General features: G+C 32.1%; 1 protein-coding gene across 4 annotated transcripts in view; it reads left to right on the forward strand.

Annotated features, from left to right (window-relative positions):
- Positions 1-13,133, forward strand: part of pfkfb4b (6-phosphofructo-2-kinase/fructose-2,6-biphosphatase 4b) — a 41,608-nt gene that overhangs the window by 23,474 nt on the left and 5,001 nt on the right. For all 4 annotated transcript variants that reach the window (XM_062037893.1, XM_062037891.1, XM_062037890.1 and 1 more), the window contains exons 4-11: positions 2,618-2,684; positions 2,750-2,824; positions 2,884-2,940; positions 3,006-3,127; positions 10,653-10,860; positions 10,922-11,068; positions 12,481-12,585; positions 12,660-12,789. In XM_062037893.1, coding sequence (XP_061893877.1) covers positions 2,618-2,684; positions 2,750-2,824; positions 2,884-2,940; positions 3,006-3,127; positions 10,653-10,860; positions 10,922-11,068; positions 12,481-12,585; positions 12,660-12,789 — 911 coding nt within the window. The remainder of the gene's footprint in view (positions 1-2,617; positions 2,685-2,749; positions 2,825-2,883; positions 2,941-3,005; positions 3,128-10,652; positions 10,861-10,921; positions 11,069-12,480; positions 12,586-12,659; positions 12,790-13,133) is intronic.

Here is a 13,133-nt window from a genome sequence, read left to right on the forward strand (position 1 = left end):
TTGCAGCGTCATGCTAGCTTAGCATCTTCACTGAAGAATATAATAACAGCACCCACATCTGGAGCTGACATACGGATGGTTGCCAGAGCTTGGTTTTAAGATGTGCAGTGAAGCCTGCTTTTAACAAAGCCGCTGGTATAAATGCAATAAATTGCAATAAAAGAGCTATTATGGAATCTCAGGGCATTTAATCGATCGCAACTGGACTGTTTGGTTTGTCTTGGAAGACGTTTCGCCGCTTTTTTGGAGTATAAATATTTGGGTTTTGGCACCAACCGCTTGGACTAGAGCTGACCAATCTAAGTGTAGGACTAGATCTGACCAATCTAAGTGTAGGACTAGATCTGACCAATCTAAGACTAGGACTAGATCTGACCAATCTAAGTGTAGGAGTAGATCTGACCAATCTAAGACTAGGACTAGAGCTGACCAATCTAAGTTTAGGACTAGATCTGACCAATCTAAGTGTAGGACTAGATCTGACCAATCTAAGACTAGGACTAGATCTGACCAATCTAAGTGTAGGAGTAGATCTGACCAATCTAAGACTAGGACTAGATCTGACCAATCTAAGTGTAGGACTAGATCTGACCAATCTAAGACTAGGACTAGATCTGACCAATCTAAGTGTAGGAGTAGATCTGACCAATCTAAGACTAGGACTAGAGCTGACCAATCTAAGTTTAGGACTAGATCTGACCAATCTAAGTGTAGGACTAGATCTGACCAATCTAAGACTAGGACTAGAGCTGACCAATCTAAGTTTAGGACTAGATCTGACCAATCTAAGTGTAGGACTAGATCTGACCAATCTAAGTTTAGGACTAGATCTGACCAAACTAAGTTTAGGACTAGATCTGACCAATCTAAGACTAGGACTAGAGCTGACCAATCTAAGTTTAGGACTAGAGCTGACCAATCTAAGTGTAGGACTAGATCTGACCAATCTAAGTTTAGGACTAGAGCTGACCAATCTAAGTGTAGGACTAGATCTGACCAATCTAAGTTTAGGACTAGAGCTGACCAATCTAAGTGTAGGACTAGATCTGACCAATCTAAGTGTATGAGCAGGAACTGCTGGAGTCTCCTCAGATGAGCGGCAAAACGTCTTCTAAGACAAACCAAACAGTTCAGTTGTGATCGATTGAACGCCCTAAGATGTCAATGACCTGATGAATGACAACATTCATAGACACGGCTCTTATGGAAGTATTATTGTAGCAAACTTATTTGCCAACGTGTATCTCAATCTGTGTGTGCGGAATCCAATTCACTTGTGTGTGTCTTTACATCTATCTGTGTGTGTGTAATCAGCTCTGTCTGTCTGTGTGTGTGTCTTTTAAGTTGTCTGTCTGTATTATGATTTGACTGCGGCGTAAAAAAACAACAAACAAACGGAAAAAAAAAATGAAAAAAATAAATAAATACATATATATATCTGTCCGTATGAAATAAATATCAAAAACATATATTTTTTTAAATCTGTCTGTCCTTGTTATGATTGGTCTGTGTAAAAAAAAAAAAAAATCTCTCTATATACATCTGTTCAAATTATGATTTTTCTGTGTAAAAAAATACATTAAAAAAATCTCTGTCTGTATTATAAATTGTCTGTGTAAAAAAAAAAAAGAAATCAGTCTGTCCGTGTTATTTGTCTATGTAAATTTAAAAAAAAAAAAAATAAATCAATAATAATCTTGTCTGTCCACATTACAAATTGTCTGTGTAAAAAAAAAAATCTGTCTGTCCGTATTATGACTTGTCTGTGTAAAAAATCTCTCTCCGTGTTATGATTTGTCTGTGTAAAAAAATATATCGGTCTGTCCATATTATAAATTGTCTGTGTAAAAAATAAAATGAATAAATAAATACAATCGTTCTGTCGGTACTATAAATTGTCTATGTAAAACATATTTTTTTTAAATCTGTCTGTCCACATTACAAATTGTCTGTGTAAAAAAAATACATCTGTCTGTTCAAATTATGATTTGTCTGTGTAAAAAATCTCTCTCCGTATTATGATTTGTCTGTGTAAAAAAATATATCAGTCTGTCCATATTATAAATTGTCTGTGTAAAAAATAAATAAATAAATAAATAAATAAATACAATCTGTCGGTACTATAAATTGTCTATGTAAAACTTTTTTTTTTTTTTTTAAATCTGTCTGTCCACATTTCAAATTGTCAGTGTAAAACAAAATATGTTCGTATTATGATTTGTCTGTGTAAAAAAATGTATCTGGCTGTCTGTATGATTAGTCTGTAAAAATAAAAATAAAAATGTCTGTCTGTATTATGATTTGCTTTTTTGTATTATGACTTTGTAAAAAATGTATATCCGTAAAAAAAGTGTGTGTGTGTGTGTATTCAGATTTGTGTGAATGTCTGTCTTTTTACACCTGATTGTTGTGACACTTGGCCGTGTACGACTTGTCTGTCTGTACAGTGATTAGATGTGTTCCTTATACTCACCACTAGTCGGCGCTACACACATTAGTACACACACACATGAACTGGATTGACTGAGATATTATGTTGCTACAATAAAACTTCCATAGGCTCCGTGAGTAAAAGAAAGCGTGTAAGTTTAGTGATGTAAATGTTTGTCCCCCACAGCCACTGTGCCATGGCAGCTCTGAACGATGTGCGACACTACCTGAGTGTGGAAGGAGGACAAGTGGCGGTGAGTCCACTTGGGAAGATAAAACAAGTGTCAGGTGAGAGTAAATGTCTTCAATGTCCTCTCAGGTCTTCGATGCCACCAACACAACCAGAGAGCGAAGAGCAGCCATTGTCAAGTTTGCAGAGCAGAACGTGTTCAAGGTAAGTCGACGATGGAGTCACCTGCAGAGTCTTGGCTTACTGCTCCTGTGCTCCACCAGGTCTTCTTTGTGGAGTCTGTGTGTGAAGACCCAGACATCATCGCACAGAACATAGTGGTGAGTGTCCAGTAGGTGTGTGTGTACTTGTGAGGCAGCTAACTAAGTCCATGTGTCCCCCGCAGCAAGTCAAGCTGGACAGTCCAGACTACATCCACTGTGACACCCAGGAGGCCGTTGAAGACTTCATGAAGAGGATCAAGTGTTACGAGTCCTCCTACCAGCCCCTGGACGACCTGCTGGACAGGTCAGCGTCAGACACATCAAGTATACTGGACAACACCCGCAGCCACTGCTACAATATGACAACATTGTTGCCATCTTGTGCAGTTTGTTTAAAATAACATCTTACGTATGGGGGTTTCCTACAGCCACAGCTGTGAAGGCTAAATATGTTATTTGCTTTTGTAGACCACGCACACGACAACAGGACACCACAATAAGGATTTTAAAGATATATAAGCTACTGATGCTAACAAAGCTACTAATGCTAATTAATTAACTTTAATAAATCTACTAAAACTAACAAAGCTACTAATACTACTACTGTTAAAGCTACTAATGCTAATAAGGATTTTAAAGATATTTAAGCTACTGACGCTAACAAAGCTACTATTAAAGCTACTAAAGCTATGCAAGTTAATAAAGCTATTAACGCTAATAAAGTTACTAAAGCTAATAAAGTTACTAAAGCTAATAAAACTACTAACGCTAATAAAGATAATAAAGCTACTAATGCTAAAAAAGCTACCACTACTAATAAAGCTACATAAGCTATTAATGATAATAAAGCCATTAACTTTTTTAAAAAAAACTACTAAAGTTTATAAAGCTAATATAGTAAAGCTACTAATGCTAACAAAGCTACTAATGCTAATAATGATTTTAAAGATATTTAAGCTACTAATGCTAACAAAGCTACTAAAGCTATGCAAGTTAATAAAGCTATTAACGCTAATAAAGTTACTAAAGCTAATAAAACTACTAACGCTAATAAAGCTACTAATGCTAAAAAAGCTACCACTACTAATAAAGCTACATAAGCTATTAATGATAATAAAGCCATTAACTTTTTTAAAAAAAAACTACTAAAGTTTATAAAGCTAATATAGTAAAGCTACTAATGCTAACAAAGCTACTAATGCTAATAATGATTTTAAAGATATTTAAGCTACTAATGCTAACAAAGCTACTATTAAAGCTACTAAAGCTATGCAAGTTAATAAAGCTATTAACGCTAATAAAGTTACTAGAGCTAATAAAACTACTAACGCTAATAAAGATAATAAAGCTACTAATGCTAAAAAAGCTACCACTACTAATAAAGCTACATAAGCTATTAATGATAATACAGCCATTAACTTTAAAAAAAAAAACCTACTAAAGTTTATAAAGCTAATATAGTAAAGCTACTAATGCTAACAAAGCTACTAATGCTAATAATGATTTTAAATATATTTAAGCTACTAATGCTAACAAAGCTACTATTAAAGCTACTAAAGCTATGCAAGTTAATAAAGCTATTAACACTAATTAAGTTACTAAAGCTAATAAAACTACTAACGCTAATAAAGCTACTAATGCTAAAAAAGCTACCACTACTAATAATGCTACATAAGCTATTAATGATAATAAGCTATTAACTTAAAAAAAAAAAACTACTAAAGTTTATAAAGCTAATATAGTAAAGCTACTAACGCTAACAAAGCTACTATTGCTAATAATGATTTTAAAGATATTTAAGCTACTAATGCTAACAAAGCTACTATTAAAGCTACTAAAGCTATGCAAGTTAATAAAGCTATTAACGCTAATAAAGTTACTAAAGCTAATAAAACTACTAACGCTAATAAAGATAATAAAGCTACTAATGCTAAAAAAGCTACCACTACTAAGCTACATAAGCTATTAATGATAATAAAGCCATTAACTTTTTAAAAAAAAAACTACTAAAGTTTATAAAGCTAATATAGTAAAGCTACTAATGCTAACAAAGCTACTAATGCTAATAATGATTTTAAAGATATTTAAGCTACTAATGCTAACAAAGCTACTATTAAAGCTACTAAAGCTATGCAAGTTAATAAAGCTATTAACGCTAATAAAGTTACTAAAGCTAATAAAGTTACTAAAGCTAATACAACTACTAATGCTAATAAAGCTACTAATGCTAAAAAAGCTACCACTACTAATAATGCTACATAAGCTATTAATGATAATAAGCTATTAACTTTAAAAAAAACAACTACTAAAGTTTATAAAGCTAATATAGTAAAGCTACTAACGCTAACAAAGCTACTAATGTTAATAATGATTTTAAAGATATTTAAGCTACTAATGCTAACAAAGCTACTATTAAAGCTACTAAAGCTATGCAAGTTAATATAGCTACTAAAGCTAATAAAACTACTAACGCTAATAAAGATAATAAAGCTACTAATGCTAAAAAAGCTACCACTACTAATAAAGCTACATAAGCTATTAATGATGATAAAGCCATTAACTTTTTTTTTAAAAACTACTAAAGTTTATAAAGCTAATATAGTAAAGCTACTAATGCTAACAAAGCTACTAATGCTAATAATGATTTTAAAGATATTTAAGCTACTAATGCTAACAAAGCTACTATTAAAGCTACTAAAGCTATGCAAGTTAATAAAGCTATTAACGCTAATAAAGTTACTAATGCTAATAAAACTACTAACGCTAATAAAGCTACTAATGCTAAAAAAGCTACCACTACTAATAATGCTACATAAGCTATTAATGATAATAAAGCTATTAACTTAAAAAAAAAAAACTACTAAAGTTTATAAAGCTAATATAGTAAAGCTACTAACGCTAACAAAGCTACTAATGCTAATAATGATTTTAAAGATATTTAAGCTACTAATGTTAACAAAGCTACTATTAAACCTACTAAAGCTATGCAAGTTAATAAAGCTATTAACGCTAATAAAGTTACTAAAGCTAATAAAACTACTAACGCTAATAAAGATAATAAAGCTACTAATGCTAAAAAAGCTACTACTAATAAAGCTACATGAGCTATTAATGATAATAAAGCCATTAACTTTTTAAAAAAAAAAATACTAAAGTTTATAAAGCTAATATAGTAAAGCTACTAACGCTAACAAAGCTACTAATGCTAATAATGATTTTTAAAGATATTTAAGCTACTAATGCTAACAAAGCTACTATTAAAGCTACTAAATCTATGCAAGTTAATAAAGCTATTAACGCTAATAAAGTTACTAAAGCTAATAAAACTACTAACGCTAATAAAGCTACTAATGCTAAAAAAGCTACCACTACTAATAATGCTACATAAGCTATTAATGATAATAAAGCTATTAACTTAAAAAAAAAAAAACTACTAAAGTTTATAAAGCTAATATAGTAAAGCTACTAACACTAACAAAGCTACTAATGCTAATAATGATTTTAAAGATATTTAAGCTACTAATGCTAACAAAGCTACTATTAAAGCTACTAATGCTAATTAAATTATTAACTTTCATAAAACTACTAGTTTCTAAAGATGATAAATCTATTAAAACTAATAAAGCTACTAACGCTAACAAAGCTACTATGCTAATAAGGATTTTAAAGATATTTAAGCTACTGACGCTAACAAAGCTATTAAAGCTACTAATGCTAATTAAATTATTAACTTTAATAAATCTACTAAAATAATAAAGCTACTAATACTACTACTATTAAAGCTACTAATGCTAATAAGGATTTTAAAGATATTAAAGCTACTGACGCTAACAATGCTACTATTAAAGCTACTAATGCTAATTTAAGTATTAACTTTAATAAATCTACTAAAACTAATAAAGCTACTAATACTACTACTATTAAAGCTACTAATGCTAATAAAGCTAACTTAAAAAACTACTAAAGTTTATAAAGCTAATAAAGAAAGTAAAGCTACTAATGCTAACAAAGCTACTAATGCTAGTAATGATTATAAAGATATTTAAGCTACTAAAGCTAACAGAGATACTGTTAAAGCTACTAAGACTAATTAAATTATTAACTTTAATAAAACAACTGAAGTTTCTAAAGATAGTAAATCAACAAACTAATAAAGCTATTAAAGGCGGTAATAAAGCTAATAATTCTAACAAAGCTGTTAAAGCTAATAAAGCTATTAAAACTACTTAAGGTTATAATGCTAATAAAGCTATCAACTTAAAAAAAAAACTACTTAAGATTATAAAGCAAAAAAAGATAGTAAAGCTCATAAAGTTACTAATGCTAATAAATATCTATAAATATATATATATAATGATAATACAACTATTAACTTTAATAAAATTACTCAAGTTTTATAAAGATAGCTAACCTACAAAAATAAATATATATAATACAGCTACAAACGCTAAAAAAGTTACTAATGCTAATAATAGTAATCAAGATAATAAAGCCACTAACACTAACAAAGCTACTAATACTGATAAAGCCATAAAAGCTACTTAAGCTACTAATGGTAATACAACTACTAAAGTGTATAAATATAGCAAAGCTACTGAAACTAATCAAGGTAATAAAGCTACTGTTAACAAAACTACTAATGACTATAATAAAGCTGCTAAAGCTAATAAGACTATTAATGCTAATAAAGCTACTGAAGACAATACCACTTATTAACTATTCTGTAGTAGCTTTATAAGACTTAACACTAATAAAGCTTCTAAATAATGCTAATAAAGCTCCTAAATAATGCTAATAAAGCTTCTAAATAATGCTAATAAAGCTTCTATATAATGCTAATAAAGCTTCTAAATAATGCTAATAAAGTTTCTAAATAATGCTAATAAAGATTCTAAATAATGCTAATAAAGCTTCTAAATAATGCTAATAAAGCTTCTAAATAATGCTAATAAAGCTTCTATATAATGCTAAAAAAGCTTCTAAATAATGCTAATAAAGCTTCTAAATAACACTAATAAAGCTTCTATATAATGCTAATAAAGCTTCTATATAACGCTAATAAAGCTTCTAAATAATGCTAGTAAAGCTTCTAAATAATGCTAATAAAGCTTCTAAATAATGCTAATAAAGCTTCTAAATAACGCTAATAAAGCTTCTAAATAACACTGATAAAGCTTCTAAGTAATGCTAATAAAGCTTCTAAATAACACTAATAAAGCTTCTAAATAATGTTAATAAAGCTTCTGTATAACACTAATAATGCTTCTAAATAATGCTAATAAAGCTTCTACATAACACTAATAATGCTTCTAAATAATGCTAATAAAGCTTGTATAAAATGCTAATAAAGCTTGTATAAAATGCTAATAAAGCATCTATATAACACTAATAAAGCTTCTAAATAATGCTAATAAAGTTTCTATATAACACTAATAATGCTTCTAAATAATGCTAATAAAGTTTTTATATAACACTAATAATGCTTCTAAATAATGCTAATAAAGCTTCTATATAACACTAATAAAGCTTGTATAAAATGCTAATAAAGTTTCTATATAACACTAATAAAGCTTCTAAATAATGCTAATAAAGCTTGTATAAAATGCTAATAAAGTTTCTATATAACACTAATAATGCTCCTAAATAATGCTAATAAAGTTTCTATATAACACTAATAATGCTCCTAAATAATGCTAATAAAGTTTCTATATAACACTAATAATGCTCCTAAATAATGCTAATAAAGTTTCTATACAACACTAATAATGCTCCTAAATAATGCTAATAAAGTTTCTATATAACACTAATAATGCTTCTAAATAATGCTAATAAAGTTTCTATATAACACTAATAATGCTCCTAAATAATGCTAATAAAGTTTCTATATAACACTAATAATGCTTCTAAATAATGCTAATAAAGTTTCTATATAACACTAATAATGCTCCTAAATAATGCTAATAAAGTTTCTATATAACACTAATAATGCTCCTAAATAATGCTAATAAAGTTTCTATACAACACTAATAATGCTCCTAAATAATGCTAATAAAGTTTCTATATAACACTAATAATGCTTCTAAATAATGCTAATAAAGTTTCTATATAACACTAATAATGCTTCTAAATAATGCTAATAAAGTTTCTACATAACACTAATAATGCTCCTAAATAATGCTAATAAAGTTTCTATATAACACTAATAATGCTCCTAAATAATGCTAATAAAGTTTCTATATAACACTAATAATGCTCCTAAATAATGCTAATAAAGTTTCTATATAACACTAATAATGCTCCTAAATAATGCTAATAAAGTTTCTATATAACACTAATAATGCTCCTAAATAATGCTAATAAAGTTTCTATATAACACTAATAATGCTCCTAAATAATGCTAATAAAGTTTCTATATAACACTAATAATGCTCCTAAATAATGCTAATAAAGTTTCTATATAACACTAATAATGCTTCTAAATAATGCTAATAAAGTTTCTATATAACACTAATAATGCTCCTAAATAATGCTAATAAAGTTTCTATATAACACTAATAATGCTCCTAAATAATGCTAATAAAGTTTCTATATAACACTAATAATGCTAATAAAGTTTCTATATAACACTAATAATGCTCCTAAATAATGCTAATAAAGTTTGTATATAACACTAATAATGCTCCTAAATAATGCTAATAAAGTTTCTATATAACACTAATAATGCTCCTAAATAATGCTAATAAAGTTTCTATGTAACACTAATAATGCTTCTAAATAATGCTAATAAAGTTTGTATATAACACTAATAATGCTTCTAAATAATGCTAATAAAGTTTGTATATAACACTAATAATGCTTCTAAATAATGCTAATAAAGTTTCTATATAACACTAATAATGCTCCTAAATAATGCTAATAAAGTTTCTATATAACACTAATAATGCTCCTAAATAATGCTAATAAAGTTTGTATATAACACTAATAATGCTCCTAAATAATGCTAATAAAGTTTCTATATAACACTAATAATGCTTCTAAATAATGCTAATAAAGTTTCTATATAACACTAATAATGCTCCTAAATAATGCTAATAAAGTTTCTATATAACACTAATAATGCTCCTAAATAATGCTAATAAAGTTTCTATATAACACTAATAATGCTCCTAAATAATGCTAATAAAGTTTCTATATAACACTAATAATGCTCCTAAATAATGCTAATAAAGTTTCTATAATGCTTCTAAATAATGCTAATAAAGTTTCTATATAACACTAATAATGCTCCTAAATAATGCTAATAAAGTTTCTATATAACACTAATAATGCTTCTAAATTTTCTATATAACACTAATAATGCTCCTAAATAATGCTAATAAAGTTTCTATATAACACTAATAATGCTTCTAAATAATGCTAATAAAGTTTCTATATAACACTAATAATGCTCCTAAATAATGCTAATAAAGTTTCTATATAACACTAATAATGCTTCTAAATAATGCTAATAAAGTTTCTATATAACACTAATAATGCTTCTAAATAATGCTAATAAAGCTTCTATATAACACTAATAATGCTCCTAAATAATGCTAATAAAGTTTCTATATAACACTAATAATGCTCCTAAATAATGCTAATAAAGTTTCTATATAACACTAATAATGCTTCTAAATAATGCTAATAAAGCTTCTATATAACACTAATAATGCTCCTAAATAATGCTAATAATGCTCCTAAATAATGCTAATAATGCTCCTAAATAATGCTAGTGATGCTCCTAAAGACAACATTGCTCTAAAAGTAACAAAGTAGTGTGCTGCCCACAGGGAGCTGTCCTACATTAAGATCATGGACGTGGGCCATCGGTACCTGGTGAACCGCGTGCAGGACCACATCCAGAGTAGGATCGTCTACTACCTGATGAACATCCACATCACGCCGCGCTCCATCTACCTCAGTCGCCACGGCGAAAGCGACCTCAACATCCAAGGACGCATCGGAGGCGACTCTGGCTTGACGGCGCGAGGCAAAGAGGTGCTCGTGATCCACCTTGATCAACTTGTATCTTCTTACTGCTCCGCTTCCTCTTTGCCAGTATGCCAAATGTCTGATGAAGTACATTGAGGACCAGAACATCCAGGACTTGAAGGTGTGGACCAGCCAGATGAAGAGGACCATCCAGACTGCAGAGTGTTTACAAGTTCCTTATGAGCAGTGGAAGTCTCTCAATGAAATCCATGCTGTGAGTCCACGTTCATGAACAGTGTCCCTGAACGCACCACGCTGCTAATGCAAGTCCAGCCAAACAATCAGGGCTGATATGGCCTTGACAAGTAGTTGGCCACTTGCCTTGACTCACGTATGAACTTGAAGTGCCATCCCATTCCTAACCCATAGGGGTCAATATCATGTGTTAAGTTAAAGTACCAATGATTGTCACACACACACTAGGTGTGGGGAAATTTGTCCTCTGCATTTGACCCATCCCCTTGTCCACCCCCTGGGAGGTGAGGGGAGCAGTGGGCAGCAGCGGTGGCCGCGCCCGGGAATTATTTTTGGTGATTCCAACCCTTGATGCTGAGTGCCAAGCAGGGAGGTAATGGCTCCCATTTTTTTTATAGTCTTTGGTATGACTCGGCCGGGGTTTGAACTCACAACCTACCCATCTCAGGGCGGACACTCTAACCACTGGGTCCACCTTTTGCAGCTATTACAGCTTCAACTCTTCTGGGAAGGCTGTCCACAAGGTTGCAGAGTGTGTTTATAGGAAATTTTACAGCATTCTTCCAAAAGCGCATTGGTGAGGTCACACAGAAGGCCTGGCTCTCAGTCTCTGTTCTAATTCATCCCAAAGGTGTTCTATCAGGTTCAGGTCAGGACTCTGTGCAGGCCAGTCAAGTTCATCCACACCAGACTCTGTCATCCATGTCTTTATGGACCTTGCTTTGTGCACTGGTGCACAGTCATGTTGGAAGAGGAAGGGGGCCCGCTCCAGGAGTTGGGCTTGGCCCCTTAGTTCCAGTGAAAGGAACTTTGAATGCTCCAGGGTACCAAAACATTTTTGGACAATTCCATGCTCCCAACCTTGTGGGAACAGTTTGGAGCGGGCCCCTTCCTTTTCCAACATGACTGTGCACCAGTGCACAAAGCAAGGTCCATAAAGACATGGATGACAGAGTCTGGTGTGGATGAGCTTGACTGGCCTGCACAGAGTCCTGACCTGAACCCGATAGAACACCTTTGGGATGAATTAGAACAGAGACTGAGAGCCAGGCCTTCTGTGTGACCTCACCAATGCGCTTTTGGAAGAATGGTGGATAATTCCTATAAACACACTCTGCAACCTTGTGGACAGCCTTCCCAGAAGAGTTGAAGCTGTAATAGCTGCAAAAGGTGGACCCACATCACATTGACCCTATGGGTTAGGAATGGGATGACACTTCAAGTTCATACGTGAGTCAAGGCAGGTGTCCAAATACTTTTGTCAATATAGTGTAGGTCTATATTCTCGTCTTAATGACTTCCATCTTGAGTATCAGAAACACATAGAAGCGTGCGTGTTAGTGCATCAGTGGATGTAAACAAAGTCGTGTGGTGCACTTTGATAAAGAAGGTGAGAAGCACAAGTACTAACAAGTGTTGTGTTGCTGCCAGGGTGTGTGTGAGGAGATGATGTATGAGGAGATCCAGCAACATTATCCTTTGGAGTTTGCCCTCAGAGACCAAGACAAGTACCGCTATCGCTATCCCAAAGGAGAGGTGGGACTCCATGTTCACTTTGATGACCTGCTTGTGTGGATTGTTGTTTACATCTTCTTCTTCTTCTTCTTCAGTCGTACGAAGACCTGGTGCAGAGACTAGAACCTGTCATCATGGAGCTGGAAAGGCAGGAGAACGTTCTGGTGGTTTGTCACCAGGCTGTGATGAGATGTCTGCTCGCTTATTTCCTCGACAAGACTGCAGGTGCTCTACCACATGTGCCTTGCACTTACATATTACTTCACTTAAGGAATATTTAGAGAATACTTGATCAAAGCTAAAGAATACTTAGGGGAGACTTACATACTTGGGGATACTTAGTGAATACCTAAAAGATACTGAGGAATAGTTGGTAAATACTTAGGGGAGACTTGCATACTTGGGGATATTTGGGAATACTTAGTGAGTCCTTGGGAATACTAAGAAATAGTTAGTGAGTACTTAAAGCAGGGGTCACCAACGCGGTGCCCGTAAGGACCAGATGAGTAGCCCGCTGGCCTGTTCTAAAAATAGCTCAAATAGCAGCACTTACCAGTGAGCTGCCTCTA

The sequence above is a fragment of the Entelurus aequoreus genome, linkage group LG26 (assembly GCF_033978785.1).
Source record: "Entelurus aequoreus isolate RoL-2023_Sb linkage group LG26, RoL_Eaeq_v1.1, whole genome shotgun sequence".
In the NCBI taxonomy this organism is placed as follows: Eukaryota; Metazoa; Chordata; class Actinopteri; order Syngnathiformes; family Syngnathidae; genus Entelurus; species Entelurus aequoreus.